General features: G+C 50.5%; 1 protein-coding gene across 1 annotated transcript; it reads left to right on the forward strand.

Annotated features, from left to right (window-relative positions):
• The first annotated feature begins 1,607 nt into the window (after positions 1-1,607).
• Positions 1,608-25,362, forward strand: LOC142094099 (uncharacterized). Its single transcript, XM_075175938.1, has 21 exons — positions 1,608-1,706; positions 3,596-3,652; positions 4,346-4,428; positions 5,641-5,806; positions 6,518-6,624; positions 7,669-7,896; positions 8,972-9,116; positions 9,409-9,555; positions 9,739-9,969; positions 11,506-11,699; positions 13,853-13,970; positions 14,154-14,354; positions 15,125-15,304; positions 15,964-16,098; positions 16,440-16,571; positions 16,994-17,143; positions 19,040-21,535; positions 22,249-22,404; positions 22,831-22,938; positions 23,093-23,143; positions 25,031-25,362. The coding sequence occupies exons 1-21, from the start codon at positions 1,608-1,610 to the stop codon at positions 25,199-25,201; spliced, it is 5,355 nt and encodes a 1,784-aa protein (XP_075032039.1). The 3' UTR covers positions 25,202-25,362.
• Positions 25,363-26,285: the final 923 nt, after the last annotated feature.

Here is a 26,285-nt window from a genome sequence, read left to right on the forward strand (position 1 = left end):
TCAACACCTGTGAAGATTCACCTCCTCAGGGAGCCCGGGTGTACCAGACCCATAGAAGTACCCAGAGGAGAAGGCTGGCGACTGCTGCTACTGCCAATACCACTGTCCAAGGATGCAGCAGGGTTCAGGAGCTGGGATGTACATTCTTACGCTGATAAAACAAATGGCCATGGAGCGTTTAGGTCTCTGACTCAGTCCGATATTGGGATCGTGATTGGCACAGAATAGCAACACGAGACTAACGACTGCTGGAAGGCTGTAAGCTCTGGCGCTGCCTCAGGTCCCTGGAGGCGAGGCGAGAGGAGGAGCAATACCTCCACGGGCCACAGCAATGGCTTTGCGAGATGTTTGACTCTACCAGGGGGTGGAGTGTGACTGTTCACTCAACTCCTGCTCGACTTTGGCCAACCCAGCTCATGCTAAGGCCTGATGTGTGCTGGGAGCAGCGCCGTTAGGTTGAAGCGAGAGCTACTTACCTACCAGGTAGGCAGCACAGGTGGCCAGGAAGAGCTGAGGGGCCATGATGCAGCCATTATCACGTGCAGCTGGCTGTCTCCTGCAGCTATCATCTTTGTCTGGCAGTATTGTCAGAATCTGCTGACTTTTGGGAATGGTATAGACCAGACTTCCAAGCTGGAAGGTGTGAAACAGCAGCTTACCCAAAAAGCCTTTGAAGCAGGTCCAACAGCAGCTGGACCACTGCAGCTTTCGTGCTTCCCAGGGTGATACAGGGGATGCCCGCACCGTCGCAGAGGAAGGATGAGCACTCTCGCTAGGGAACTAATTCTTTTTTTTTTTTTTTTTTTTTTTGCTTGTAAGTGCATGAATTGAGTATTACGGGTTGTAAGTTATGAAACCTCGTGACTTGAGTGGTGAATTCACGTAATAGACTAGTCTGGACAAAGGGGACTGAGCCCCGTTTGTCATGTTTGTTGTATTTCTTCATGAGCTCATGAAAGAAAAGCCTAATTCACAGGGTACGTTGCCCTACAAATTTGAAGTTTTCTCTCCCCGCTTGCAGTCTGTCCCGTTCATGCTGCAAAACAGGGAGAAAAAGATTCACTAATTCCGTCTGTGTATGTTTGGGTTTCGTACTGGATGGGAACTCCTGCTCCAGCGGCAGTCGCGGGCTGAAGTTGGAGCTTTTAGTGGAAAGCCGTAGCTGTTCAGTTGGCTTCCCTGTGCGACGGACCTTTTCTGCTGTCACTGCGGTCCCACCCTTCTTGCCCCAGAGTCCCCGTACCCCCCCATCCGCCACTCTGGTGTCAGGCACCGGTTCCTCCGCTCCTTCTCTCCCAGACTGTACAGGTTAACGTTCCGGGGCCGTTAACCCGGGCGCGTCCATCGCTTTCTGCTCTGTTCTCCGAGCAGAACTCGCCGGCGCGAACCGCTGCCGGGGACCGTTAACCGCCTCTGCGCAGAACTCGCCGGCGCGAACCGCTGCCGGGCGGCCTCTCCCCCGCGGCAGCACCGCAGCCCGGCGCGGCACCGTCAGCGAGGAGCGAGAAGGGAACCGCTGCCACAGCGCGGCCCCGAGCGAGCCCGGCTCTCCCGCCCCGCGGCCCGGCTGGCTCTCAGGGCGGCGGGCCCGGCTGGCGAGCGGGGCCATGGCGGCGCGGAGCCAGGCCTCCCTGCGGCGCCGGCTGCAGAGCTCGCAGGAGGCGCAGCACCGCCAAGCGGTGCTGGTGCGGAAGCTGCAGGCGAAGGTGAGGAGCGGGGGCGCCCGCCCGGGGGGAGCTGCCCGGGGCCGGGCCGCCGTGGCGGGGCCGGGCTGCCCGGGCCGCCCGCGCCGCGCGGAGAGGGGACCGGGCGGCGGAGATGGCGGGGGGCGAACGCGCGGCCCCAGCGGGGCCCTCCCCGGCGCTGCCGCGGGCGGGACGGCGCCGAGCCCGGAGCTCGGGGGGGGCCCCGGAGCCGCCCTGCTCCGCCCGGCCCGGCCCGGCCCGCCCAGGCGCGCTGGGCGCCGGGCGCTGCCGCTGTCGCCCTGCCGCGCCTCTCGCTGGGTCGTTTCCGTACTCGGAGAAAGAGGCCTGGCGTGCGAACCCTTTCTCCGGCCCCGCTAGCAGGGGGCTGTCCCGCGGCAGGGGTCGAGCCGGCGGGGCCGCTTTTGGGCGGCCCCGGGCGGAGGCGGGCGGCTCTGGCCGGGTTCGCCCGGGCCGCGGGAGCGGCGGCAGCGAGGAGGGTGCCAGAGCCGGGCGGGGGTCGGGGCAGGCCGCGCCCTGCCCGGCCCGGTGCCCGACGGCGGGCGCGGCGCTGCTGTCGGGTCCTCCTGCTTTCTGGCCCGTGCTCGCCTTCTGCAGCTGAACGGAAATCCGCGTTCTGCAGTGGCTGAGCAGGACTGGGGTCGGAACTGGCTTTGCTTGCCGCAGACTGAAAAGCGATTTTGATCCTTTCCCTAATTGCAAGCACCCGCTGGACTTCTAGCCCGCTGGAAATACTGATTTGGGGTACATAGTGGTGTTATAAATGACTTAGTCCCAAACAGGATTCCAATTAAAGTTTACAATTTATTAAACGAATAGAGGCAAGCAAACAGCGCTGGGTGTGCCGGGAGTCTCCGCTCCACCAGGACACACACCGTAACGCGGCACTCATCATAAATATATACAGTGAAACATTACATATTCATATAATTTTGTAATATGCCTATACATATGCATGACCTGTCCCCGCTTCGTATTAAAATGAGTTCCAAAAGTCATTTACATAGTCCAAGCATGCGCAGTAAAATTAGGGTTAGGGTCTTTTTCCTCTCCGGTGGTCGTTCATAGTCTTCTTCACTGTGTCCATTAGTTGAACTCTGGGCTTCCTTTGTCTATATATGGTCATTTAATTTCTTTGACTCTTGGAATGTAACGGGGCATCGGGTTATCTTGTCCTTTAACACTTATTCCTTCACAGTTGTTTATTGTTAGTGATTTACATAGGACACTATCTCGTTACAGCTGTTACATAGGAGGCCTAAGGAGCCAGCTCAAGGCCTGTCCGCTCTTATCAAGTGGGAGGATGTACCATGGTAAAATCTCAGTCAGGAATTGTTAGTTAATTTATGGCTTAGGCTAGACAATGGCTCTGTTATTAACCCTTAAGTGTTAGTTCCCTCTATCAATCCCCCCTTCTCTAAAAAGTATAGTAAATTCATTTACTATACCAGAATGTTCACTAAGTGGCTTTTGCAAGAAGCAGGAACTATATACATACTATATACATTAACCACGCTGCTAGACTTAGGCTTGTGGTCATACAAGGGTATGTAGTACAGAAGGTCACACTTCATCACACGAATCAGATGAACATATTTCACAGTGGCCATAGGGCAGGCATGGCTGGCTAAGCCCGTCTCATCACTCTGCTCGCCATCGCTGTCTTAGGATGAGCAGGTAGCACTACGTGTAAAAGAAACCCTGTCTCAGTTTCTCTAAAGTTAGATAAAGTGAAGCTTCCCTATGTCGTAACGACTTCTGGTTGACTGTATCAGCAGCACTGTGAAAGGTACTGTGCTTGGGCTGTGAAGACCTGGAGAAAAGCTAATGCGGGAGGAGCCGAGGCTGCCACAAGCTGCATTCGCTCATCTTCATCCTATGTATCCGTCTAGGTACTGCAGTACCGGACCTGGTGTCGAGAGTTGGAGCAGCAACTGGAGGCAGGAGGGGTGAGTGTGCAGGCTGCTATCTAAAGATAGTGTGCGTAGCATTCGTTAGCGCAGACAAAAAGTTCCCCAAAGCAATGACAGAGGAAAAACAAGATTTTGCTACCTGAGGATTGAAGGAAGCACTCTAAGTTTGCCCGTCAGTGTTTCGTCCAGTTGCCATTCTTAGAGCAGCCAGTAGTCCCAGCAATGCCAGTGCAGAAAACCCTATCAAGAAGGATTTTAATTTTGTGAAAGAGTGCAATAGCTGGAGTAACATTTGTCCTCGGTCTGAGGAGAGGGTGTACTGCCTGTGACACTGTACGGCTGTCTCTGAAAAAGAATGGGTTGAAACATAGCATTTGGCGTTCAACGTAGAGAGCTGGCTCTGTGCTTTTCTTTCTGCTTCACGGCCAAAGTAACCCTAGGAAACGAAGGGTAGGAGACTAGTCCCAGGCTTCAAGTCGAAGTGAGCGCTCACGGTCATGAGCTGAGGATACCTAGCTGGGAGAGTGCAGGAGTGGGAGACTGAGGAGAGCTACTCACACTGAGTAACACCCTTCCCCTCCCTTCCTCCCCGTAGTCATGACACTGTTATGTGGCCTGGAAGAAGCCACGAGCTCCTGCGATACCAAGCAAATGGAAGGGAAAGCGATGGATGCGAACAGTAGTGGAGGGAACACAAGAATTTGACTAAACATTTCCTTTCTTCTTAAGGGATCCCTTCCAGGCAGGTGGGAAGCCACAGAAGACCACAGCCTGAAGAAAGTGCTGCTTCAGTTGGAAGAGGAGCATCAAAGGTAAAAGGAAGAAGCGTTACCTCATCCTTGGTGTTCTGGACGCTCATGGAAGTGAGGGAAAACCTGTCAGTGCTGCCTGGTCTCCCCAAGGGAAGCAGTTGGGCAAGCCGTTTTGAAAGGAGAAAGGTCCACAGTTGTTCTGTGGTGCAGTAATAGCGTTGGGTGCTGAATGGCTCCGTTTGGAGCCGGGGGTTGCCGCAGGTGACCTCCAAAGGTCCCTTTCCAGCCTAAATTACTCTATGATTCAGTAGGTGAGCTACTCAGCAGAGCCCGGTTTTAGGTTGAGAATCAAGCCCTGACGTCCTGAACGTTTCATGGCGCAGAAGTTTCCCTGTGTGTTTTTACCTGAATAGCATATCCTGTGCTTGTGTCGGAGTCTTCCCGTAGAGCACTTGGCACCACAGGCGTTTTCTGCCAGATTTCTTTCTCTGCTTTCCTTTTTGCCTCTGCCCACGAGATAAATTGTGTGCGGTGTAAAAGGCATCTGCGTGCTGCGTTTCGTATGTGCAAGCTAAGGTGGGAGAAGCACAACTCCCGTTTCGATCCAGAAACTGAGTTTTGTGCTTGTTCGCAGGGCAGCAGTTCTTGATATTCTGTTCATGAAATGTTTCCTGGGTGGGATATTAGTCTGTGGCCCCAAAGTCATTAAGCTGCAGTGCTTGACCTTCCAGTTTTCAGCTGAAAGTTTCATATAAAGCTGTTTCCCCTATGTATATGGTGCTGTCTTCGTGGTGTGCAGTTTACTGGATCAACAGGGCGGGGTCTTTGCTACAGGTCTTACACAGCGTATATAGGACAAGGACAGGGAGAGGCTTGACAAGAAGGTGAGGGCAGTGGTGGGTACAACATTGCAAGGGAAAAGGCCATGGAAACTTGGAGAGAGGTGTGGAGGAAGAGGCTATCAGGACAACGATAGAGAAAGGCGATGCATGCGGTGACCAGACAGCACGGAGGGGAGGCAAGACGTTAACTGTGGGCATCATCAAAGTTGAAGAGGAAGGGGGGACCGAAATCGTAGGTGGAAATTGAAGGCTCAGAGCAAGGAGAAGCAAGTGAGTTTGCCATAACAGAGAGATCTTAATCCTAGGAAGCACTTTTACTACCTCTCAGTTTGACAAGAAGGTCAGTGTTGAAGGAGTTGGAAAATCACGGGGATGCTGCTTGTGAATAGCTGTTGTTCGGTGACCTCATTGCTGTTTCTCCCTTTCCAAGGTGTGAGAAGCTGGCAGAAGTGACCACTCTCCTGCAGGAGCACCTAGATAAAGCGAATGAGGTTAATGTAGCCCTCAAAGAAGATGTTGGAAAACTGACGGCGGATTGGACGAGGGCCCGGGAGGAGCTGGAATTGAAGGAGAGAGAATGGCGCAATGAACGTGAGGTAAGGATAGGCTACGGGCATGTCAGACGTGATGCCAGAGTGGAATGAGAATGCATTTTATTTCTGGCACAGAGAACTTGCTGTGTGAAAGTTGTGGCGACATTGAGGATGTATTGGTGTTGACTAGCGGAAGACGGGGGTGTGAGGTGGAGGAGTGTCAGCAAATTGTGGTGACGGGAGATGCCCGCCTGCTGTGACCATGCTGCTCGGTCTTACAGGCAAATGCTTGCTGTTGCTGGGCACTGTAGGGCAGTCACGCATGAACGCTCCTCTTTTTAATAGTTCCTAAATCTCCACTGTCTACAAGCAGTGGAGAGCGGAGAGGTCTGCATGTTTTCAGATTCAGAGTGGCCAACAGAAGAACAAGACAGGCCTCCCTTACCAATAGCCTGTTGTAAGCAAATCTGACGCTGGTCTTGGAGGGGCTTGCTTTGGTCTTCCTCCACCTCTGCAAGGCGAGATGATGAATCCTGATCAGTTTGCTCTGCTGGTACCCACTCCTGCAGGAGAAGCGTGGATGTTCCCTTCCTGGAAGTCAGGTGGCAGGTCTACTGAGGATGCTTATGTGGTGCTATTCAGTCCTCGATGCCCCTGTTGGAACTGCTATTAAAGGAGATCTGGTGATGATGGTCGTACTCTCTCCTACCCGAAAGACCTGTACAGTGACAGGGAAGGCTGAGTTGGCATTTCTTTTTGTCTTTGCATGTTTAGCTTTATGACAGCTACTCAAGGGGTGAACATAACCGCCTACTCAGCCTATGGCGTCAGGTGGTAACCTTCCGCCGTCATTTCCTGGAAATGAAGACTGCCACTGACCGGTGAGTAGAAGTTGAGGCTAGATGTCTTGCAGAAAAAATGTAGCTTCCCTTCACACCTGCTTTTTGAGCCTTGATGTTACTTTACTTGCGGCTAAAGATATGATTTCTCCTTCGGTAGTCTGAAGCAATGCCATTAAGCATGCTTGAGGCTATTTTCGGAATCATTTTGTTTGATGCTGGTTTTCAGATAAAACTGAGGGGCTTGGGCTATAAGCAATGCAGAGGCCCCGAACAGATGAACTTGACTGTGTTGATTTTGGGGCCTATTAACACAGACACAGGCATATGTGGACACACTGGAAGAGACTCACCAAAGCTATGCATGCAGCATGTAGAGCGGTCCCTTTTATAGAGTGATTAAAATCTGCCTTAAATCTCACTGGCTTTCTTTTCCCACTGCTCCTGATGGAGAGATCATTCATGAATACATAGGGGTTTTTTCCTTCTCATTTCCAGCTTACATTTATTCTGGTCAGTTTGCATCCGCTTATTCCTGTACCAACATTGTTGAGAGAAAGAATAGCTTCTCTACCGTCTTACTGCATTTATCCAATTTATTTTGCTTAGTTTGATACCTCCTTTTTGTGATTGTTTGCTTGTTCTTGCGCGCTCTGAAGTTCCTTTCTCACAGTTGCCTTCTGTGAAACAAAAATAGTGTAGCCGTAATGGTACATTCTTCCGGTGTCAGCGTGCGGTTTCAAACTCTGGGTTACCGTCAGCCATTTACCTTATTTGATTATAAGCTTTCCTTAATGTGCAGAGGATGCCTGACCTACTGGTTAATTCTTGAAGCCTTCTGGCTGTGCCATACATTTCTTCTTATCTCTGAGGAGAAAATCGACTCATTCCTCGACCGTCAAATAGACCCATGGCTCAACTATCCAGATGTGTCCTGATCCCAAAGTGCCAGATGAATGATTCGCCCCCAACGAAGATGTCGTCTTTCCTGCCAGCTTTTACTGTTGCGCAATTACGTGCTTCAGAGGTGAGTCAGCGGATAAAGATGGTGGTGTGAACATTCTCTCTTTCTTTATTCTTCTCCAGAGATTTGTCAGAGCTGAAGGCAGAGCAAATGAGGCTTTCTGGGTCTATACTTGTAAACTGCTCCCACCTAAACTCTGGCATACAGCTCTGGGAGTCCGTCACTCTGGGTAGACCCGTCCTAGAAGATCAGGCACAGCAGCAAGCGGAACAGGAAATAAGCCAGAAGACTTGGGAAGCGATGTGCTTACAAGTCAAGGGGGACCTGGAGAAGAAGGAGCTTCAGGACAGGTAAATGTGTTTTAAACTTTGCCGTTACCAACGTTATCTTTTGTGGCTGCTTCTTGGATTCATAGATGGGCTGTGTTCACGTTTAAAACACGCCCATTCTGTACAGCCTTGTTTCTGTCCCTAGTCAAACTATTGCCTTCAACAGAATGGATAGGAAGAAACATCTGACTGACAGAAGCTCTTCTGAGTAAGACAAGACTGGAAAAGAGATTGCATATTACAATGGTTTTGCCGCTAACTGATTGTTGGTGAGAAATTGAGACCGGCATAAAGAGAGCTCTGTCTCTCGTACAGCCCTTTTGCTACCCAGGGCTGTGCTAAGGGAGTTGGGAGGAATTTGCACAGGACCATCATAAGCAATGTAGCACCTCTGTACTGACATTTCCTTGCAAGACTGAGCGCAGAAGGCCTTTGGGGCAAGAAGTGCCATTTTGCAACATTACTCATATTACCCTGAATCATCCTGCAATCCTATGATTATTGGATTGGAAATTCATAGACATCTCCCCGAATAGATTGCAAGCTCTTTCATCAATTCACTGCTGAAGGCAAAAGTAATTGTGGGAATAGTAATCTGGACTTTAAAAGTCTGTCTTAGCCAAAGAACAACTTTGGAAAGCCTTATATCCAACGTATGAAAGGGGAGAGAGAGAACTGACAGGCAGGAAGCTGTTAGCTACCTGAAAGGAGGTTGTAGCGAGGTGGATGTCGGTCTCTTCTCCCAAGTAACAAGCGATAGGACGAGAGGAAATGGCCTCAAGTTGCGCCAGGGGAGGTTTAGACTGGATATTAGGAAACATTTCTTCACCGAAAGGGTTCTCAAGCATTGGAACAGGCTGCCCAGGGAAGTGGTTGAGTCGCCATCCCTGGAGGGATTTAAAAGACGTGTAGACGTGGTGCTTAGGGACATGGTTTAGTGGTGGACGTGGCAGTGTTAGGGTAACGGTTGGACTCGATGATCTTCAAGGTCTTTTCCAACCTAAGTGATTCTGTGATTCTATGATTCTATACTCTTGGTTTTGGAAATGAGGCTGTTCTTACATTAAAAACCTGTTTGTCTTTCCCCTTCTCATAGACTGAAGGACTTAGCTGCACTTGAAGGAGAACATTCATTATTACAGAGTGAGTTGGTAGTCGCAAGAGAGACACCGGAGGATTCGCACCTTCAGAGGGATCTGGTGAAGCAAGAGAAACATGAGCTTACGATGGCACTGGAAAAGGTACGGTCACCTTATTCCTAGGCAGCACTTGTGGGAGAGGGAGTTGTCATAGCAAGACCACCACAGATGTTGTTTCTGGCAGTAGAAGACAGGGACGATGTTGTTCTCCTTCTTGGAAAATGGTGATCAGACCACACAGGCTCTTTGGTGTAGTTAGTCCCCACTAACTTCGGTGCTTATTGGGAACACCGAAGTGGGAGTATGGCAGAGACACAAAAGGGGATGTGGAGTTGCTGCTTAAAGTCGGGGATTTTCCTGTCTTTGTTTTCACGTTGTTCTTTTGTCTCTTCAGGCAGAGCAGTCGGTGGCAGAGTTGACAGGGGCTCTGGAAAAGCGGAGTGCTGAAGTAGCTGACCTACATGTTGCAACAGCGAAGATGAGCGGTATTAATGAAGCCCTTGCGTTGGATAAGGCACAACTGCAGAAACTCGTGTTGCAGGTGAGCAGAGTCGCCAAAGATCTTGCCGGGTGTTCGTCTCCAGCTGCTGCTTCTTTTCAGACCTCTTGCCTTCCGACAGTATGACTGTCTGAATATGGAAACGTTCCTTTTTCTGTCCAAGCCAAAGCTTCTCCATAGTAAATCTTACTGTCTTTTATTCCCTCTGTGCTTCTGTGATCGTAGCTGGAGCAAGAGAATGGCGTTCTGTCAGGTAAAGTGGGCGAGATGGAGAGAGCAAAGATCTCTGACCAGGAGAAGCTGAACTTGTGTGAAAGAAGAAACGAAGAGCTCTGCGCAGAGAAAGCCCACCTGGAGCAGCTGCTGAAGAAAGCAGAGGAGCAACAGGAAGGGCTGCAGGTAGAGCTGAGGATACTGGCAGAGGAGAAGGCAGAAACCCAAGAGAAACTCAATCAGGCGAGACCAAAAACCTGGGCTTTTGGCTGCTTGGCTCAGTGAAGCCGTATCTGTTGGATGCTGCAGTCAAGGTTTTGTCAAGGAGACACTTGGTAGTGCTGGAGGTCAGAAGGCTTTGTTTACTTCTTTTTGGAAATGCGTTGATACTTGCAGAGGTGTTCTGCAATTCTTTGAGTTGTCCTCTGCTTCTACACGTTCCTTTAATCCACCTGTCTGCGCTGGCCTCCTTTTTGGCTTTTGATAAGCTGCAGAGAGATGATTTGTCTTGCCCATGAATCTGAGTGAGGCCACTACTCTCACATGTGGCAAAAGGAGCAAACAGCATAGCTCTCCACCCTTTTTCTGAGGCAAGACAAACGGGGCTGTGTGTTTCGATTTATGCTTTTTCTTGTGAAGTCTGCAACTTTCAAAACTCCATTTGTTCGAGCCTAGAGAGCGGGACAAAGCTGCAAGTCGATGTCTGCTGTCTGGTACTGCTAAGAATGGGCATGACATCTTGAAATTGTTGAAACTGTATTTGAAGACATACATGCAGCTTTGAATTGCTAGAGCCTCTGCAGGCTTTGAGGAAGAAGATGAGAAGCAGGTGATCACGCAAGACTGTTTACTCTGGACTGACTGATTTTGGTACAGTGGAAAAAGAGCTTGGGAGAATCATATCACTGGAGGAGACTAGGCAGTTTGCCATCATTCAAGTGTCAGTTTCATAACGTACAATCTGGGGTGTTACGGGATAACTTTGAGAGGAGAATTGTTTGTTTCTGATGGTCTGTTCTCTGTTAGACAGCCTTAGTTTTGGAGTACGTGGTATGTTTGGCAAATAGCCGGCAGAGGTGTTACACTGAAGGAAAAAAAGCTAAAAAATGCCGGTTAACCTTCAAGCTTGAATACCAGCAAGGTATATTAGACAACTTCTTTGTGTAAGACAAGTAAACAGTATTGTTGACATGAACTACTGTACAAATAGAGTCTACCATCTCTTTGGCCGCACCAGACAGGCTTTCATAAATCCCTAAAGGACACTGCTCACCACAGGGGCTGTTGCCCTGCCAAGCATCACCTCCTTGCATCCAACTGCTTTACGCGCTAAAGTAGGTGACACTTTGATCCTTTTTTTTTCCTAGAAGGAGAAACCATGTGTATTTCCACTTTCTTCAGCGAGCAAAGTTGCTTTTGCGCAAACTTTCCTGAAAATTTCCAGCACTGGAATAGATTCTGATAGAATTTTAGTTTGCAGGGTGGCAGTTCCGGAAAGTGCAGTACTTCTGCATGAGAACACGTAGTCTGGGGTATGTACGTTTGTCCTGAAGGAGCTGTCTGGTCCCAGGCTACCCAGCAGGGCCTTACACATCACTTCCAAGTTAACAGTCCCAGTGCCTTTTGGCAGCCCAGTGCGGTACAGAGCAGGTGCTCTTAAACTTTCAGCCCAGAAAGTGCAGGGGCTTTTTCTCCTCCAGGAGATTCAGCAGTGGCACTGGCCGGCTCTGGACAGAACTCCAGAGAAAGGACTCTGACTGTATTTTGTCCCACTTTCAGGTTTACCGCCAGCAAGAGTCAGCTAGCAGTGGTCTGGAGCAGTTGCGCCAGGAGTCCTCTCGCCAAGGGCGTGCACTGGCCAAGGTGTCCGAAGAGAAGGAATTGCTGGTGCGTGAGAAGGCTGCCCTAGAGGTGCGACTGGCAGCCACGGAGCGGAACAGACAAGGCCTTTCGGAGCAGCTGGCAGAGGCCAGGTAAAGGCAGGGAGGAGACCCTAGGCAATTATAAAGGTGGTAATCATTGCACGGGGGTTTATTGCATCCTCTCCGCTTTTCAGATGCTTTCACTGTCCGCCGACAGGAAACGGAAGAATCTCGAGCAAAAAAAACCCAACACTATAGCATGATTTGAATGTTATTTTTCTGACAGCGAAAGCTAACAAAGCTCTCCTGAGCCTTGGGCTCACGTTTATGCCCCCTTGCACATTCCTGTGTGAAGTCCAAAGCAAGCCAATATAATTCCTCAGTATCTGGTACCTTGCCTCTGCATTGAGTAATACTTAAACCACGCAGATGTTTACGGAAACCTGAAGCTTCTCTCTGGTTTTGGTTTCTTGTTCTGTGCGTTTGAAGATAGGTCTTTCCTTAGCAAGTAGTTTGACATGGGATCTTCAGAATTCAAGGCTATTACATTCGGACATTGTGAGTAGGACACTGCCATTTAGGGTGAAGCTAGAGGCTCGTGCTGAAAATCTTGAGGGCCTTCTGTCTCTAAGCTAACTCTTGTTACCTATGGTGCAGGACCTAGGGTTGGTTACACCAGCAGCAGGGAAACCTCTTTTGAATTCTCGCCAGTCTTCGGGAGTTCTTGCCCCTCACTGATGTCTGGGTCCTTACTCCTTACCACTGTGCTGTTTAGAGACAGACGTCATGGAGAAGTTACACAGGGAAGGAACAAGATTCTGTCCTTCTGTTGTATCAGGTTTCTAAGATCAAATGCGACAAGTTTGCGTTTCCAAAAAAAAAAAAACACCCCCAAAACAACCCAAGGTATCGAGATGTTTGCCCTCCTCTTCGGTGTTTTTTAGAAGACTCCTGAACTTGCAGAGCTGTACAAATGATGTTTGTCATGCTTCTTGACTTTTACGCTTTACCACTCCAGAGTACGTTGTTAGCGAGGCTGATGAACACCCTTTTGACTCAGCCTGTTTCTTGAGAGCTGCTGCTTCTTCTGAGCTCCAGCTTCTCTTATTCGATCCAGCTGAATTATGTTTTGTCAATTATTGGGCTGTAGCAACTATTCTTGCCAGGTGTTGTTCTCAAGAGCCTTTTGTTGTCACAGTTTTGGACTCTATCTTTTCTGTTCTGTTTTAGAGGCTGACTTTGGCTTATCCTTAAAATGGAGCATAGTTACTTTGGACTGCCAGAGATTGGCGTAATCAGAAATATGTGCTTGTTCTCTTTCTTGAAGACACATCCTCCATTGTTCATCAAAGTTGGGGCGCTCAGGCGCCCCTGTACCCTGAAGGATGCTGTCCTGATTGCATCCCTGTACTAGTGAGGCAGGGCTGTGTATTGTAGGAACCTGGCACACAGGACGCTGCGTTAGATCAGGGAGGTAACTTCAGCTCCTGGTTCCAAAATCCCGTGTGTCATACGCAGTCGTCGGTTGAAGTCTGTGGATGTAACGGTTTGCCTCTGCAGTACTACAACTTCCATTTTAAGGAGCGACGAGTCATTTGGGCTACTGCCTACTTCATTAGCAACGCTTAAAGAAAAGTAGCAAGTTTTTCTCTTGAACTTCCAACAGTTTAAACTGAAGGATACCCGTCTCTCCTTTCAGGTAGTCCTTGTTCAGGTAAAATCTAGTTCATATTTCTTCCAAATGCTGCTACAAGCATGAGGTTTTATTGTATCATCTGATGTATTTCTTTAGTCCCTTTTAAATATAGGGAGTCTGGAGAATTACCTACACTAGGAACAGCATTAAAAAGTCACGAGTCAGCCAGGGAAATGCTCCTATTCTGTGCCCCTGCAGACAACTTGGAAGTGCTGATGAGATGAGGGCTGTGAGCAGAGGCTGGGCTTTTGCTTGCTGGCACAGACCTTGTGGGCACGGCTACCCGTGTGTCATAGATCAGAGAACGGCAATTTAAGAGTTGGCTGTTGAGATCAAATTCGGCCGGGCTTTCTGCGTTACGCTAGGTCGTAAGTAAAGCCTGGGCATCCCCTCGGAGGGGCCTGCATTGCTATTTTAAATGGCAGAGGTATGCTTTCTGTATACAAGTTTCCACGCAACCCATTTTCCGTACTCACGGGTAGGGATCTTGAACGACTTCTCACTGCAGTAACTCCCTGTGGGTGTCAGGAGCAAGAAACTCATTTCTCCCCGTATTTGCAACTCGTAGGTCAGTGAAGGAGACCCTGGAATCCAGCCTGTTTGAGGCGCAGCAGCACTTATCTCAGCTGGAGATCGCCAGGAGTCAGCTCGAAATCCAACTTCACGCAGCCACGCAGGCCAAGGAGGTGATACGAGGTGAGAGCCTCGTGTGCTTTGTTTCTGGTGATCCCCCTGCCTAGGGAAGGTGGTATAAAAAGAGCTCTCTGTCCGCAGTGCTTCTGAGGAGTGAAGGAGCTGGAGACAGATCCCTCCTGCACTGAAATTGAAATGGCTTAAGGTCAGTGAAGTCAGAAGCCCTGTTTGTGTAGGCACTGAATCTTGCCGTTTGTGTGTTTGCAGGGGAAGTGAAGTGCCTTCAACGTGAGCTGGAAGCAGAGAGATCTCTAATGAGGCGGGAACGGGAAAACATGGCACAAGAGCTCTTGCAGACAGAGCGGCAGTACGACAGCACCCTCAGGCTTCGGCAAACTGATCACGAGGTGGAAATAAACAAGCTCCTGCAAGACCTGGTAGGAAACAATGTGCTTTTGAATTCTTCAAGCAAGGTTTGTGGGCTGGCTTTAGAAGAGTAACAGCCTGAGAAAGGTGTGAAGTGGCAGCAATCATCTGTCATAGGCCACACGTGGCTAGGTCGGGCAGCAGAGCCAGTGGCTCGTACTTGAAGGCACGTGAAGACCCACAGGACTATGTTGGGACGGTAACTGCAGCCACAGATTCAGGGACGCGTTCAGCAGAAGGTTGGGCGGTCCCCACCCAAAGCATGGCAGCAAAGGGGTAGGATCTTACCAGGCTCCTGTCTACCATGAAGTAGACTCCTTACATTGCTGCCAGCTGCAGTCACGGGAACTTTGTTCCTTCCTTTCTGTCCTCTCATGGTTGACGGAGGTATTTGGGCTTAAAGCATACGGAACAGGCCCCTTGTTCCTGGTACTTCAGTTCGTGGCCTGTCTTGTGACTAGCGCATCGGGGTGCTGGCCCCTTTCTCACCCTGCAGTCCGTCTGCATCTTTTCGTTGATGAGAACGGAGTTGAGCTTTGAAAATAGAGACTCTGAGAACAGAGAGAAATCCCGAGGAGGGAGGTGCTAGGAGGCAGGCTGCCATCAGAGAGGGGAAGGTAACATCTCCTTTGAAGTTCCTTGACAGGACGTGATTTACGGAGGGCTCGAAGACACTACTGTGCACTGTTGAGGTGGGGGTTTGTGGGAGGGATGACGCTTCACATTTTCTTGAGGAGCTTGGCTGGGACTCCATCCTGACGTCTTTTCCTCCCCTCATCAGGCAAGAGAGCGGGAAGGGCACCGTTCAGAGCTACAGGAGATGCTGGAGCAATGGGAAAAGGAGAAGGCAGAGACAGAAAGGGAGCACGAGGAGACGCTCTTTGATATGAAGCAGAAAGTTGCCACCATGCAAGCTCAGCAAGAAGAGGAACGAACTAGAGTCGAAAATGCCAAGCAAGAGGTAAAGACTGTGAAAGGAGAATTTGTGTGGTTTTTTTACTCTTCTGGGCTCCTTATTGGCAGTGCTTCTCTGGACACTGTCCGTCTGGGTAGAAGTGTCTCTTGGATGCCCCTTTGTAAGCGTGAGAGGTGCTTTAGCAACGACGAGAGCTTTGTGCCATGAGGGAGAGGGCCTCTAAATCGAGAGGCTACCAGAGCATAGGTTTTAAGAAAGGCAGGGAGCGCGTTGCAGGCCTGAAGAGAACATGAACACCATAACCGTGTCTCACAATGAGTGAGCTCGCAAAGGAAGCCGCCTGCACAGCAAGGAGAGAGCTGGCTGGTTATCGGGCTGCTAACTAGGTGCGAAAGTCGCTATTGAAAGACAAACAGGACACAGCAGAAGACGAGGGATGCCCTCAGCGGCAAGGCGAGACACTTGAGAAATGCCACACGTTTTCCTGATGGATGACTACGAGCTTGTTGAAGATTCAATCACGGGTGGACCCTGTTTGTACTGCCAGTCTCACTTAGGAATCTGTGCCTCCAAGCGGGCAGATAATGACCTAGGAGACCAGCAGCACAGTGCTTTGAGAACGTGTGAGCCCGTCGGTCTTTGAGTCTTACCTCTCAAATTTTGTATGGGAAGTTTAAATCCGTCTTCTCTCTATTTCTGTGCAGGTCCTGCTAGAAAAGGAGCGTGAGAGGGACGCTTTATTAGAGGCGCTACTCCAAACTCAGGGAGAGCTAAGAGAAGCCCGCCAGCAGCTAGAGCAGCTCAGGCAGGAGGTGGAAGAGCAGCGAGAGACTGGGCAGGTAAGCCTGACTAGTAGGGTAGGTTGAAGGAACAGGCCGTTGGCAATGGGACGTAAGCTGAGAGAGAGGCTGAGGGCGCCAGGTGACAGAGTGCAGGGCAGTAACGAGGAAATAAAACATAAGTGCTGCGCCTGAGGAGGCAAGGACTACAGCAGGCACTGAAAGCACGGAGCCTGGTAAGCTCCAGAGATCAGCAACGGGAAGGAAGGGTTACAAGGGAAGCCGAGCTGGGTAGAAAAGCAGAAAGAAGTGGCTGAATGAATGTGCTTTTGAGACAGAAAGAGGAAAAAGCTGGGCCCGATGGCAGCTCCCAGTAGCTTGCTCTCCCTTTGTGTTTACAGAACGTCAGAGAAAAGCTGCAAGGAGAGCTGCAGGAAACTCGCAGTAAGATCAAGGCAGTGGAGGAGCGGCACCAAACCGTCAAAGAGGAAATGAATATCCTTCTTCAGCAGAGGGATGCTCTACAAAAACAGGTGACTGAAACAGCAGTAGCTACTGCAATCACCAGACAGGTGGTCTCTCCCCTTCTTGCCTTTCCATCGCAGAGCAGCAGGCTGATGGGGTAATGCCTCTGACTGCCATCATGCTGTGGTCTCCATCTCAGCTGGTCTGAAGGAGACTTACCGGCCAGCTGAATCTCAGCTCCTCCCTGGACAGATGGGCTAGTCCTTTTGCCTGTTTGCCAGTAATCATCAGAATGGATTTTTAAGGTGGTTTTTCAGATGAATGTGGTGACCCACCTAGATTTTTAAACAAGTCGGCTGTATCCGTTTGAATCTGGTACTCTCATGATAGGGTGAAATTCAAAGTTGTCCTTTCCCTTTCCTCACAGTACATGATATGGCTGACAGTGACAAGCTGTAGTCTCTGACTGCTTTGTTGTGTTTTACTTGAGGTGGAAGAGTTGACATCCCAGCTAGCAGCCTCCGAAGAGTGCCTAAAGAAGGAGGCTATGACTCTGCATCAAGAGGTGGCGTCTCTGGAAAGGAAACTCGAGAGCACTGAGAAGCAAAGAAAGGAGGTCCTGGTGAGGCTGTCAGATGCCGTAAAGGGCCATTTCTTACACATTTTTTGGCCTTCTGTTAATCCTTCTAAGGAGCAACTTTTTCCAGTGGAGAGCTGATTTTGGGCGGTCTTGTACAGGTTCAGTCCAAATCTGAGAAGATACAGAGTACGCAAATGCTGACCAAGTTTCCCTCATTTTCCCCTTCCTTCCACTCAGCATTCCTTGTTTCCCAGACTTTTGCCATGTAGCTGAATTAGCAGGGTCATCACCTTGGGTAAGAGAAGACAGGCCAGAAAGGAGGGATAGTTAAGATGACCTGTATCACAAACTATGTGGAGAGACCACTCAGCACCACAGGAGCAGAAGAGTGTTATTTATAGCAGTGGTTGTTTTTTGGTTTAACTTTTCCAATTGCATTCTTCTGATTGAGCAGGAAAAGATGCTGTAGTCATATAAAACTCAGTTCCGATTCAGGGTGTTTAATTTCCTCAATTCTGAAAATTGTGGTGGAAAAGGACCTGGGGGTATTGGTCGACAGCCGGCTGAACATGAGCCGGCAGTGTGCCCAGGTGGCCAAGGCGGCCAACGGCATCCTGGCCTGTATCAGAAACAGCGTGGCCAGCAGGAGCAGGGAATTGGTCGTGGCCCTGTGCTCGGCACTGGTGAGGCCGCACCTCGAATCCTGTGTTCGGTTTTGGGCCCCTCACTACAAGACAGACACGGAGGTGCTGGAGCATGTCCAGAGAGGGCAATGAAGCTGGGGAAGGGTCTGGAGAACAAGTCTGATGGGGAGCGAACTGGGGTTGTTTAGTCTGGAGAAAAGGAGGCTTGCTACAACTCCCTGAAAGGAGGTTGTAGCGAGGTGGGTGTCGGTCTCTTCTCCCAAGTAACAAGCGATAGGACGAGAGGAAACGGCCTCAAGTTGCACCAGGGGAGGTTTAGATTGGATATTAGGAAACATTTCTTCACCGAAAGGGTTCTCAAGCATTGGAACGGGCTGCCCAGGGAAGTGGTTGAGTCGCCGTTCCTGGAGGTATTTAAAAGACGTGTAGACGTGGTGCTTAGGGACATGGTTTAGTGGTGGACGTGGCAGTGTTAGGGTAACGGTTGGACTCGATGATCTTCAAGGTCTTTTCCCACCTAAACGAGTCTACGATTCCATGATTTCTGCCCTCGAAGCTTTAGTCAAAGTAATTTTCAAACTTATCTCTATTTACATTGCATGGTTTGGGCAATTATTTGTGTCCACTTCCATATTTAGATTTCTAAATATCTGGATCTGGAAAAAGGGGTGAGAAGACAAAGTTTGCCAGTCACAGAAAGCTGTTCCACATTGCCCATCTGAGAGCAGACAGTGGGGAAAAAATAGAGCCATGTGAGAAACAAAAGTGCTGATCCAGATAAATATGTATGGCTGCGAGGGGAAAACTCGTCCTGATTTCAAACACAGAATGACAGACTGCGATCTGACCATTACTCCTTCAAGAGGGGACAGTGGGGTTCTAGAAGATGGTACCATGAAAACTCTACACAGAAGAGGTCCAAAAAAAAAAGACCCCCCAAAATCGGGAAATCAAATGTTGGGGTTGTTCTCTCTTCCCTTTCTTCCCTAATGGAGAGAACATCATCAAGCCACTGCCTAAATCGTGCCTAGTCTGGACTGTAAATCCTGGCTGCAGTTCTGGCGGCTCCTCCCCAAAAGAACACACTAGAGCTAGAAGAGGTTCAGAGAAGGGCAAAGAGGAAGATGGGACTGGCTGAGTAAGCTGGGAAAGACGCAACCTAAAGGGTGGCACAGGAAGGGTCTACAACATCCCGAGAGGCAGGGAGAGAGGGGGCAGCCCTTGACTGCCACTGAAGCCGGAGTTCAAATCTGGTACGACAAGCAAACCTATATGGATGGAATTATTGAATCTTTTTCTCACTGTTTTGCAGCATGAACGGGACAGACTGCAAGCAGTTAAAGAAAAACTGGTATGGGAGGTAAAACTTCTTCAGGAATCAGTCACAGCCTCTGAAACCCGAGCAAATACAGCCACAGATGTGACTCACTGCCTTGAACAAGAACTTCAAACGACGTTGTCCATCTTAAAAATGAAAAACGAGGAAGTGGAAATGCAGTGGGAGAAAATCCAGATGCTCCAGAAAGAGGCAGCACAGGGAAAAGCTTTGCAGGAGACTCTCACTCATATGACTGCCATCCTGTCAGAGAGGGAGGGAGAAATGAAGTTGTACCAGGAGCAGGTGAGAATGCTGGAAAAGCAGAAAGAAATGCATAAAACTACTCTCGCTCACGTTATTAAGGACATAACAGAGAAAAACGAGAAGATGGAAGCCCAGCAAGAACAGATACGGGACCTGGAGAAGCAGCAAGAAAAACAAAGGCTTGCTGTAAGCAAAATGAGCAGAGACCTGCAAGAGAGAGACCGGGAGATCAGATCCCAGCAAGAACAGATACGGGACCTGGAGAAGCAGCGAGAAATGCAGAGGGCTGCTGTGAGCAAGGTGAGCAAAGAGCTGGAGGAGAGAGACCAGGAGATCAAATCGCAGGAGGGGAAAAGAATGATTCTAGAACAACACGGTGCATCACAAGCGAGAAATCTGCAGGTGGATCTTGATCATATGAAAGGCAACTTGAAGGAGAAAAACTTAGAGCTTGTGCCTCTGACTCAGCAGATCCAAGAACTGGAAATGGAGAGAGCGCAGGTGCAATCTCTGCACGCGAGCCTTGAACACCTGAGGGCAGTTCTTAAGGACAGAGAGAGCGAGTGTGATTCTCCAAGGGATCCGTTAAGACTCTGGCAGCAGTACAAGGAACAGCAAGAGGGGTACCTGCAAGAGCTTCATGGTAAAGTAGAGAAGATGACACTTTCTTTATCTGAAAAAGATCAAGAGCTTGAGTCACAACAAAAGCAAATCCAGGAAGCTGAAGAAGTCATGGAAATGCAGTTAAGGGCTGTCCGTGACCAGCTGGAGCAGACCTTAGAAACCTTAAAAGAGAAGGACAGACTCGTAGACATCCAAAAGCAACAAACAAGGAGCTATGAGGAGAAAACAGGAGAACAGATGAATGTCGTACGCAGAGACTTGGAATACACTACGGCAATACTGAAAGAGAAGAATTTTGTGATTGAATCTCAGAAGGAGCTGATTGAGACCTTCCAAAACCAAGAACAAGACTCTGAACAGCAGAAGGAAATTCTGCAGCGTCTTCAAGTGGCACTAGAGGAAAAAGAGCAAGAAATTTTATCCCTTAGAAAGCGATGTGAGGCATGCGAGGAGAAGGAGGAAAAGCATGAAGCTGAGCAAACAAATCCTCAAGCAACCAAACTGACTCTGAAAGAAAGAGAAGAAAAGATAGGGGTTCTGGAGGAGGCTATCTCTAAGCTTCAACAGCAAAAGGAGGAGGCAGCGATGCAGACTAAAGCTATACTGCAAAAACTAGAATACGCTGAATCTTCCCTAGAAGCTAGAGATCGAGAGATAGCGTCTTTGCAAGAGCATGTCCAGGACCTTCGAGAGCAGAAGGAGTTAGAAGGCAAGCAGGATCTAGACAAAATGAGCCAAATATGGAAGGAGAACCGTTTGGAGTTCCTCAAGCAGACAGAGCAAATGAACGCGTTGCGGCTTCGTGGCGAAAGCACGAAAGCAGCACTAGCAGCATGCCAGAAGACGGTGACTCTGCTTGAGGAAGTGGTGAGGAAGAGAGACGAAGACAACGAAACTCTCATGCAAAAAGTCCAGCGCCAAGAAGAAGAACTGAAGACCTTGCAGAATCTCCAGTTTAGGCAAACGGAGGAGAACGAAGAGGTTAGACATCCCAGAGAGCAAGAGAAGCTCCTGGAAGAAGCCTTGCGTGAGAGGGAACGAGAGACCAAGGCTCAAGGTGAGCAAAAAGAAGAGGAAGTGAGAGCTCTTCGGGAAGATCTCCAGCACGTTCAGCTGACTCTGACAAAGAAGGATGAGGAGATCAAGTACCAGAGAGAGAGAGTCGGGTATTTAGAGGAGACTCTGACAGGGAGAGAACAAGAGCTTAGGAGGCTGAGTAAACTCCTGAAACAATTAACATCAGCTTTGCGATGGAAAGATGACGAGGAGACCCTAAAGAAACAGATCCAGAAACTCCAAAAATGGGAGGAAGAGGAAGCAGAGAAGAGGAGAGTTCTCCAGGAGAGAGACCGTTCCTTGCAAAGGCAGAAGGAGCTAACCCAACAACTGGAAGATGAGCGGAAAGCAAAGGGGGAAGAATTGGAGTGTGTGGTTGCTGTTTTGAAGCAGACTGAAAGCAGAGAAGTCAAATGGAAAGAGAAAGCACAAGCACTGACTCTTGCCCTTACCAAGAGTGAAATGGCCAATGGGACTTTGAGGGAAGAAGTAGCCGTCCTGCAGAGCATGGTTTCAGAGAGGGACACGGACTGGTTTCATCATCAGGTAGGCGGTGTGCTTGATCATCAGTCCACTAAAATGTCTATAAAGGATTCTAATGACTGTATATTCCCATAAATACGTGACCTGCTTGGCCAAAGAAACTATGATTGCAGCCAGCAGGCTTGCCTGTCTGTGTAGCTCCGGCCAGAGACCATTCACCGGCTAGAATGTTTTCTGTCAAGCCCAGAGCTACTGAAAGAACTACGGAGCTTGTTGTTAATTTTAACTCAAGCCCAAAAGTTGGGGATGGGTAATTGGTTCTCTCCTATCCAGGCAAGCTTAGCCAACATGTCGTGGTTAGGATTTGGCATGGAAAGGAAAGGGCACAGCTGACCAAACTAATGTACCAAACTCTGCAGAATTTTGTAACGATGGCTGAACGGCAGCTACACTGATGGTGCTTTCAGCGATTTAGATTTCTGAGGTACAGGTTTTCCAGTGTATTAAAAATAACGGAATTCGTACCATTGCCTGATCAGGCTTCATTGTGCCGCAGTCCAAAAAGCATGAAGGCAAATTTGTGTGGATTTCTCCAAGGTGATCTGGAGGAGGGCCCTGGGAAGAGAGTGTGTTGCTTTGGCCTGTGGACCAGGAGGAGAAGAAGGGACTTAGCACTGTCCGTTCCTGAGTCCGGTCACTCTCCCCGACTGGTTGATTCTGGCCCTTCTAACCTTTATGCGGCACCAGCTCACGTCATCTCCTCTCTGAATACCCAGCAGGCTGTTGCAGAGGGGGAGCAGCTATCATGGCTCTCGGAGAAGAGAATCCTGTCGCAGCGGCTGGAATGTCTGCAGCGAGCAGTTGCAAGGCAGGAACTTGAGAAGACTGAGCTGAAGCAACTCAACGCTGAGCTCAGGAGGACTCTTGAGCAGGTGAAACAGGCTTTCACTGCCTCTGCAAAGCCTCACGGTCCTCTGGAACACAACACGTTTCCACAGAGAGCACTTTGGAGTCCTCTGCTTGTTTCCTTCCCTCTCCCGCTTTTCCCTGTGGACACACACTTTCATATTTTCTCTCTCTTCTGGCAGCCCATTGCCTTCACAAGTGCACATTCACTCCGGTGCCACCCTTCTTGCCCCCGTGTCCCCACAGACACACATTTGACACTCTTGTGTCAGGAGCTGTTTCCTCTTGCTCTTTCTCTTCCACGGTCTACTTCGAGTGTTTCTTGCCCCCGACGTTCTCTGGTGCCCTCAACAGTCTCTGAACAGAAATCTCCTTGCCATGATGTCCAGAGGTCCTTTTGCTCCTTGGTCGGCGGCAGGTTTCTGTGACCCTTTCTCCTGTCCAACGTGCAGGTGGAACGTGAACGGAGGAGTCTGAAGAGATGTTGTAGGGGTCCGTCGCTGGCAGATGCAGGCGGATTTTCTCTCTCTGACCAGCACAAGATGCCTGCTTCTAGACAGGTGAGAACAGAACCTTACTCGGTGGGAGGAGGGTCTGGCCATAGAGAGGAACAATGGCAGCAGCCCCCCAGCGTAGACCTAATAGAAGTCGGATACAGACCGTGGCCCTGGCCAAACTGGAGACGAAAAAGAAACCCTTGTGTTTTCTTCACAGGAGGAGTCTCACGCGCGCTGCAGTCGTCGATTAGCTGAGTTGCAGAACCAGGTGAGGAGTAGGAAAGCTCTCATCAAAAGCTGCTGTGGCTGTGCTGACGGGCACAACTTTGCACGATGCTAGAGCCCGAGTTTTGTTTGGCTGTCAGGAAGCGAGTACACCAGGCAGTGGAAATACCCCGTCAGACACATCTGTTGGCCATGGCCAAACAGCATCATTCACCTCGGTCTAGTCTCCGACTTGCCTAAAGGTCAGGCATGGTGGGAGAGGGATTGGAGGAAATTCAGAAAACTGGAACTCGCCGGAAAGTAGAGAATATTCTAGGGATGTTCCCCTTGAGTCTTACTCGTCTTGTTGACCCTTCCTATTCTCCCTTGGCTCAATTAACAGTGGAGCTTGCATCATATTAGAGCTCCAGGGATGTGAGGCAGCGCCAGAGCTTACAGCCTTCCGGCAGTCGTTAGTCTCGTGTTGCTATTCTGTGCTAATCGCGATCCAAATATCGGACTGAGTCAGAGACCTAAACGCTCCATGGCCATTTGTTTTATCAGCGTAAGAATGTACATCCCAGCTCCTGAACCCTGCTGCATCCTTGGACAGTGGTATTGGCAGTAGCAGCAGTCGCCAGCCTTCTCCTCTGGGTACTTCTATGGGTCTGGTACACCCGGGCTCCCTGAGGAGGTGAATCTTCACAGGTGTTGAGGGCAAAATGCACGTAGGATTTATGTGAGTGAAGTGCATGACGCTCAGCTCTGGCAAGTGAGCCGAGAATACTGCTGAAGCTATCAAGTTGTATCTTAAGGACGTTTTCACCAGGAAGCCTCCGTATCTGAAGTCCCTCTGACGTCTTACTTGCCGTGTGCACTACGGGCTTCTAATTCAGCACCGCGCATTCCCCTTCTGGAGCTGGCTGCCTGCGTTTCGCACCTAGTCTGCTCTAGATGCTTAGCAGATCAGGGTCCCGCTTTTCATCTGGCTTGGCTTTATGTGGACAGACCTCGGTATTGTGATTCAAACGTAGCAGGTTCCATAAGCCATAAAACTCCTTGAGGAATTGCTTCCGTTATTTGAGTTCACTTGCCGAGAAGGAATATTTTCATATTGCTGGCTTGAGGTTGGGGATCACATTCCCGTGTGGACCACAGCCCTTGGCAAAGCACGCGTCACTCTGAAAAGAGAGGAAGACCTCTCACCTGAGCTGTTTTCCCCAAAAGGGCAGAGCACCGAGCGCTGCTCCCAGTGCTGGCATCTCCTCCGCTCCAAAGCAGGCAGAGGGCAACATGCCAGAGCCCCTGTGGCTGCTCTGCACTGCAAACCTCACCGGAGGTGAGAGCAGCTGGGTCCCTCCCACCAAGAAGCCCCGCAGGCACAACCCCGTGTTGCCAGGAAAGAGGAGAGTTTGAGGCTTTGCAAGGCCTCAGCAGTCCTTTAGGGCTCATTTCCCCCCTGGGCTTAGTTCATCGCATTATGCTCTGCTCAGTGGTGAAATGCTCTGACGTTAGGAGAAATGAGAGTTTGCTCCCTCGTCATGCGCTAGCTGACAAGTCTTTCACCTAGATCATAGCAGGACGGTTCTTCACTACCTTGTGTAGCCAGTAGTGCTCCTGCTGAGGAAAAAGCATGTGGAACTAAGGTGTCAGTAGCCCAAATCTCTCTTTTGATAAAAAGAGTGGGGTTACGAAATCCTGTAGGAACCTCTGTCTTCAATATACGGGCGATGTCTCGGTGTTGTACGTGCGAACGGTACGCCAGAAAGAAGCCTGGGTTGTTGGTAATCTAAGTTCAGTCGGGGTGACTGTTCCTTCCCATTCCCCAGGGACAAAGCGTCTGCAAGGGCTGGAGTTCGAGGGTGCGTCTTCCCCGACAGCCGGTACCGTGGAGCTACGGATGGTCCTCACAGTGCGGGCGTGTCTGAGCTCAGCCTTTTGCCTCTTTCAGGTGTCCCTTGTGCGGACGCAGCTGGCCCAAGACTGCTGTGCAAAGACCAGGCAGGAGCTGTCGGACCTTCACCACGAGCTGTCTTGCTCCTTAGCAGCTGTGGTCCGGGAGCCCAAGGCTGCTGTTCCCGAAGCAGAGACTGGGAAGCTGGGTCAGCCTCTGAACCTGTAGAGGAACGGCTGCAGCATCGCGGGGTTCCTGTCCTGTGCCCTTGGCAGGAATGTGTTGTGTTTTGCTGCGGGAAATGGGGGTGCATTGGTTCTGTTTGCATTTGGAAGCATCTCCTAGCGACCGTGATTTTTAAACTTTTTTGTAATAAAAGACGTTTTGCAGGACTGCACTTTTTCAGCAGGAAGAAGCAAGGGGTAGGTGAATACGTGACTTAGGAAAAGATTCTACGAGTTTCTTACTTGCAGAAGTAAGCCATTACGAGCTGTTGTCTGACTGAAGCTCTTGAGTTCGTAGCGGTTCCCTGTGACGAGAGAGGGAAATGGAGGTGTTACCAAAAGGAGGGGGTGAAGAGTACACGCCAGGGATGGCGTGGGGCAAGAGAGCGGGGTTTCCTTCCTTGCTTGCACGCTTCAGCACAAAAAGCGCTGGTGCTCTCCCGAGATGACTTGCTTTCAGCTTTGCTGCTGAGGGACAGCTCCTTGTTCTCCAAAGGGCATTAGTAACAAACTCCCGACCTTTCAAAGACGGAGGCAGTGGATGGGCCGGGGAGGATGCCAAACCGAGTGAGAAGCGGTCTCCAGCAGCAGCTTCGCCTTGGTACCAAGCCCTTTCCAGCCAACAGATGTCGGCATCGTCAGCGTCTCCCGGGTGTCCTTCGGAGGCCCGGGGGCCGTTGGCAGGGAGGGTCAGAAGAGGGCGAGGCGGCAGCGAGGACCTCCCCGCCGGGAGGAGACGGGGAGCCCCAGCCCGTGCCCGCCAGCCCCCTCGGCCAGCTTCGGGCCGCGCCGCCCGGCGGGGCCGGGGGCGGTGCCGGGTCTGGGGCGGTGCCGGGTCTGGGGCGGTGCCGGGGCGGTGCCGGGTCTGGGGCGGTACCGAGACGGTGCCGGGGCGGTGCCGAGGCTGACGCGGGGGCGGTGCCGGGGCTGACGCGGGGGCGGGGCCGGAGGCGGGCCGGGTCTGGGGCGGGGCCGGGGGCGGTGCCGGGGCGGGGGCGGGTCTCGGGAGGGACCGAGGCGGTGCCAGGGCGGGGGCGGTGCCGGGGCGGTGCCGGGTCTGGGGCGGTACCGAGGCGGTGCCGGGGCGG

Source organism: Calonectris borealis, chromosome 29 (genome assembly GCF_964195595.1).
Source record: "Calonectris borealis chromosome 29, bCalBor7.hap1.2, whole genome shotgun sequence".
Lineage (NCBI taxonomy): Eukaryota > Metazoa > Chordata > Aves > Procellariiformes > Procellariidae > Calonectris > Calonectris borealis.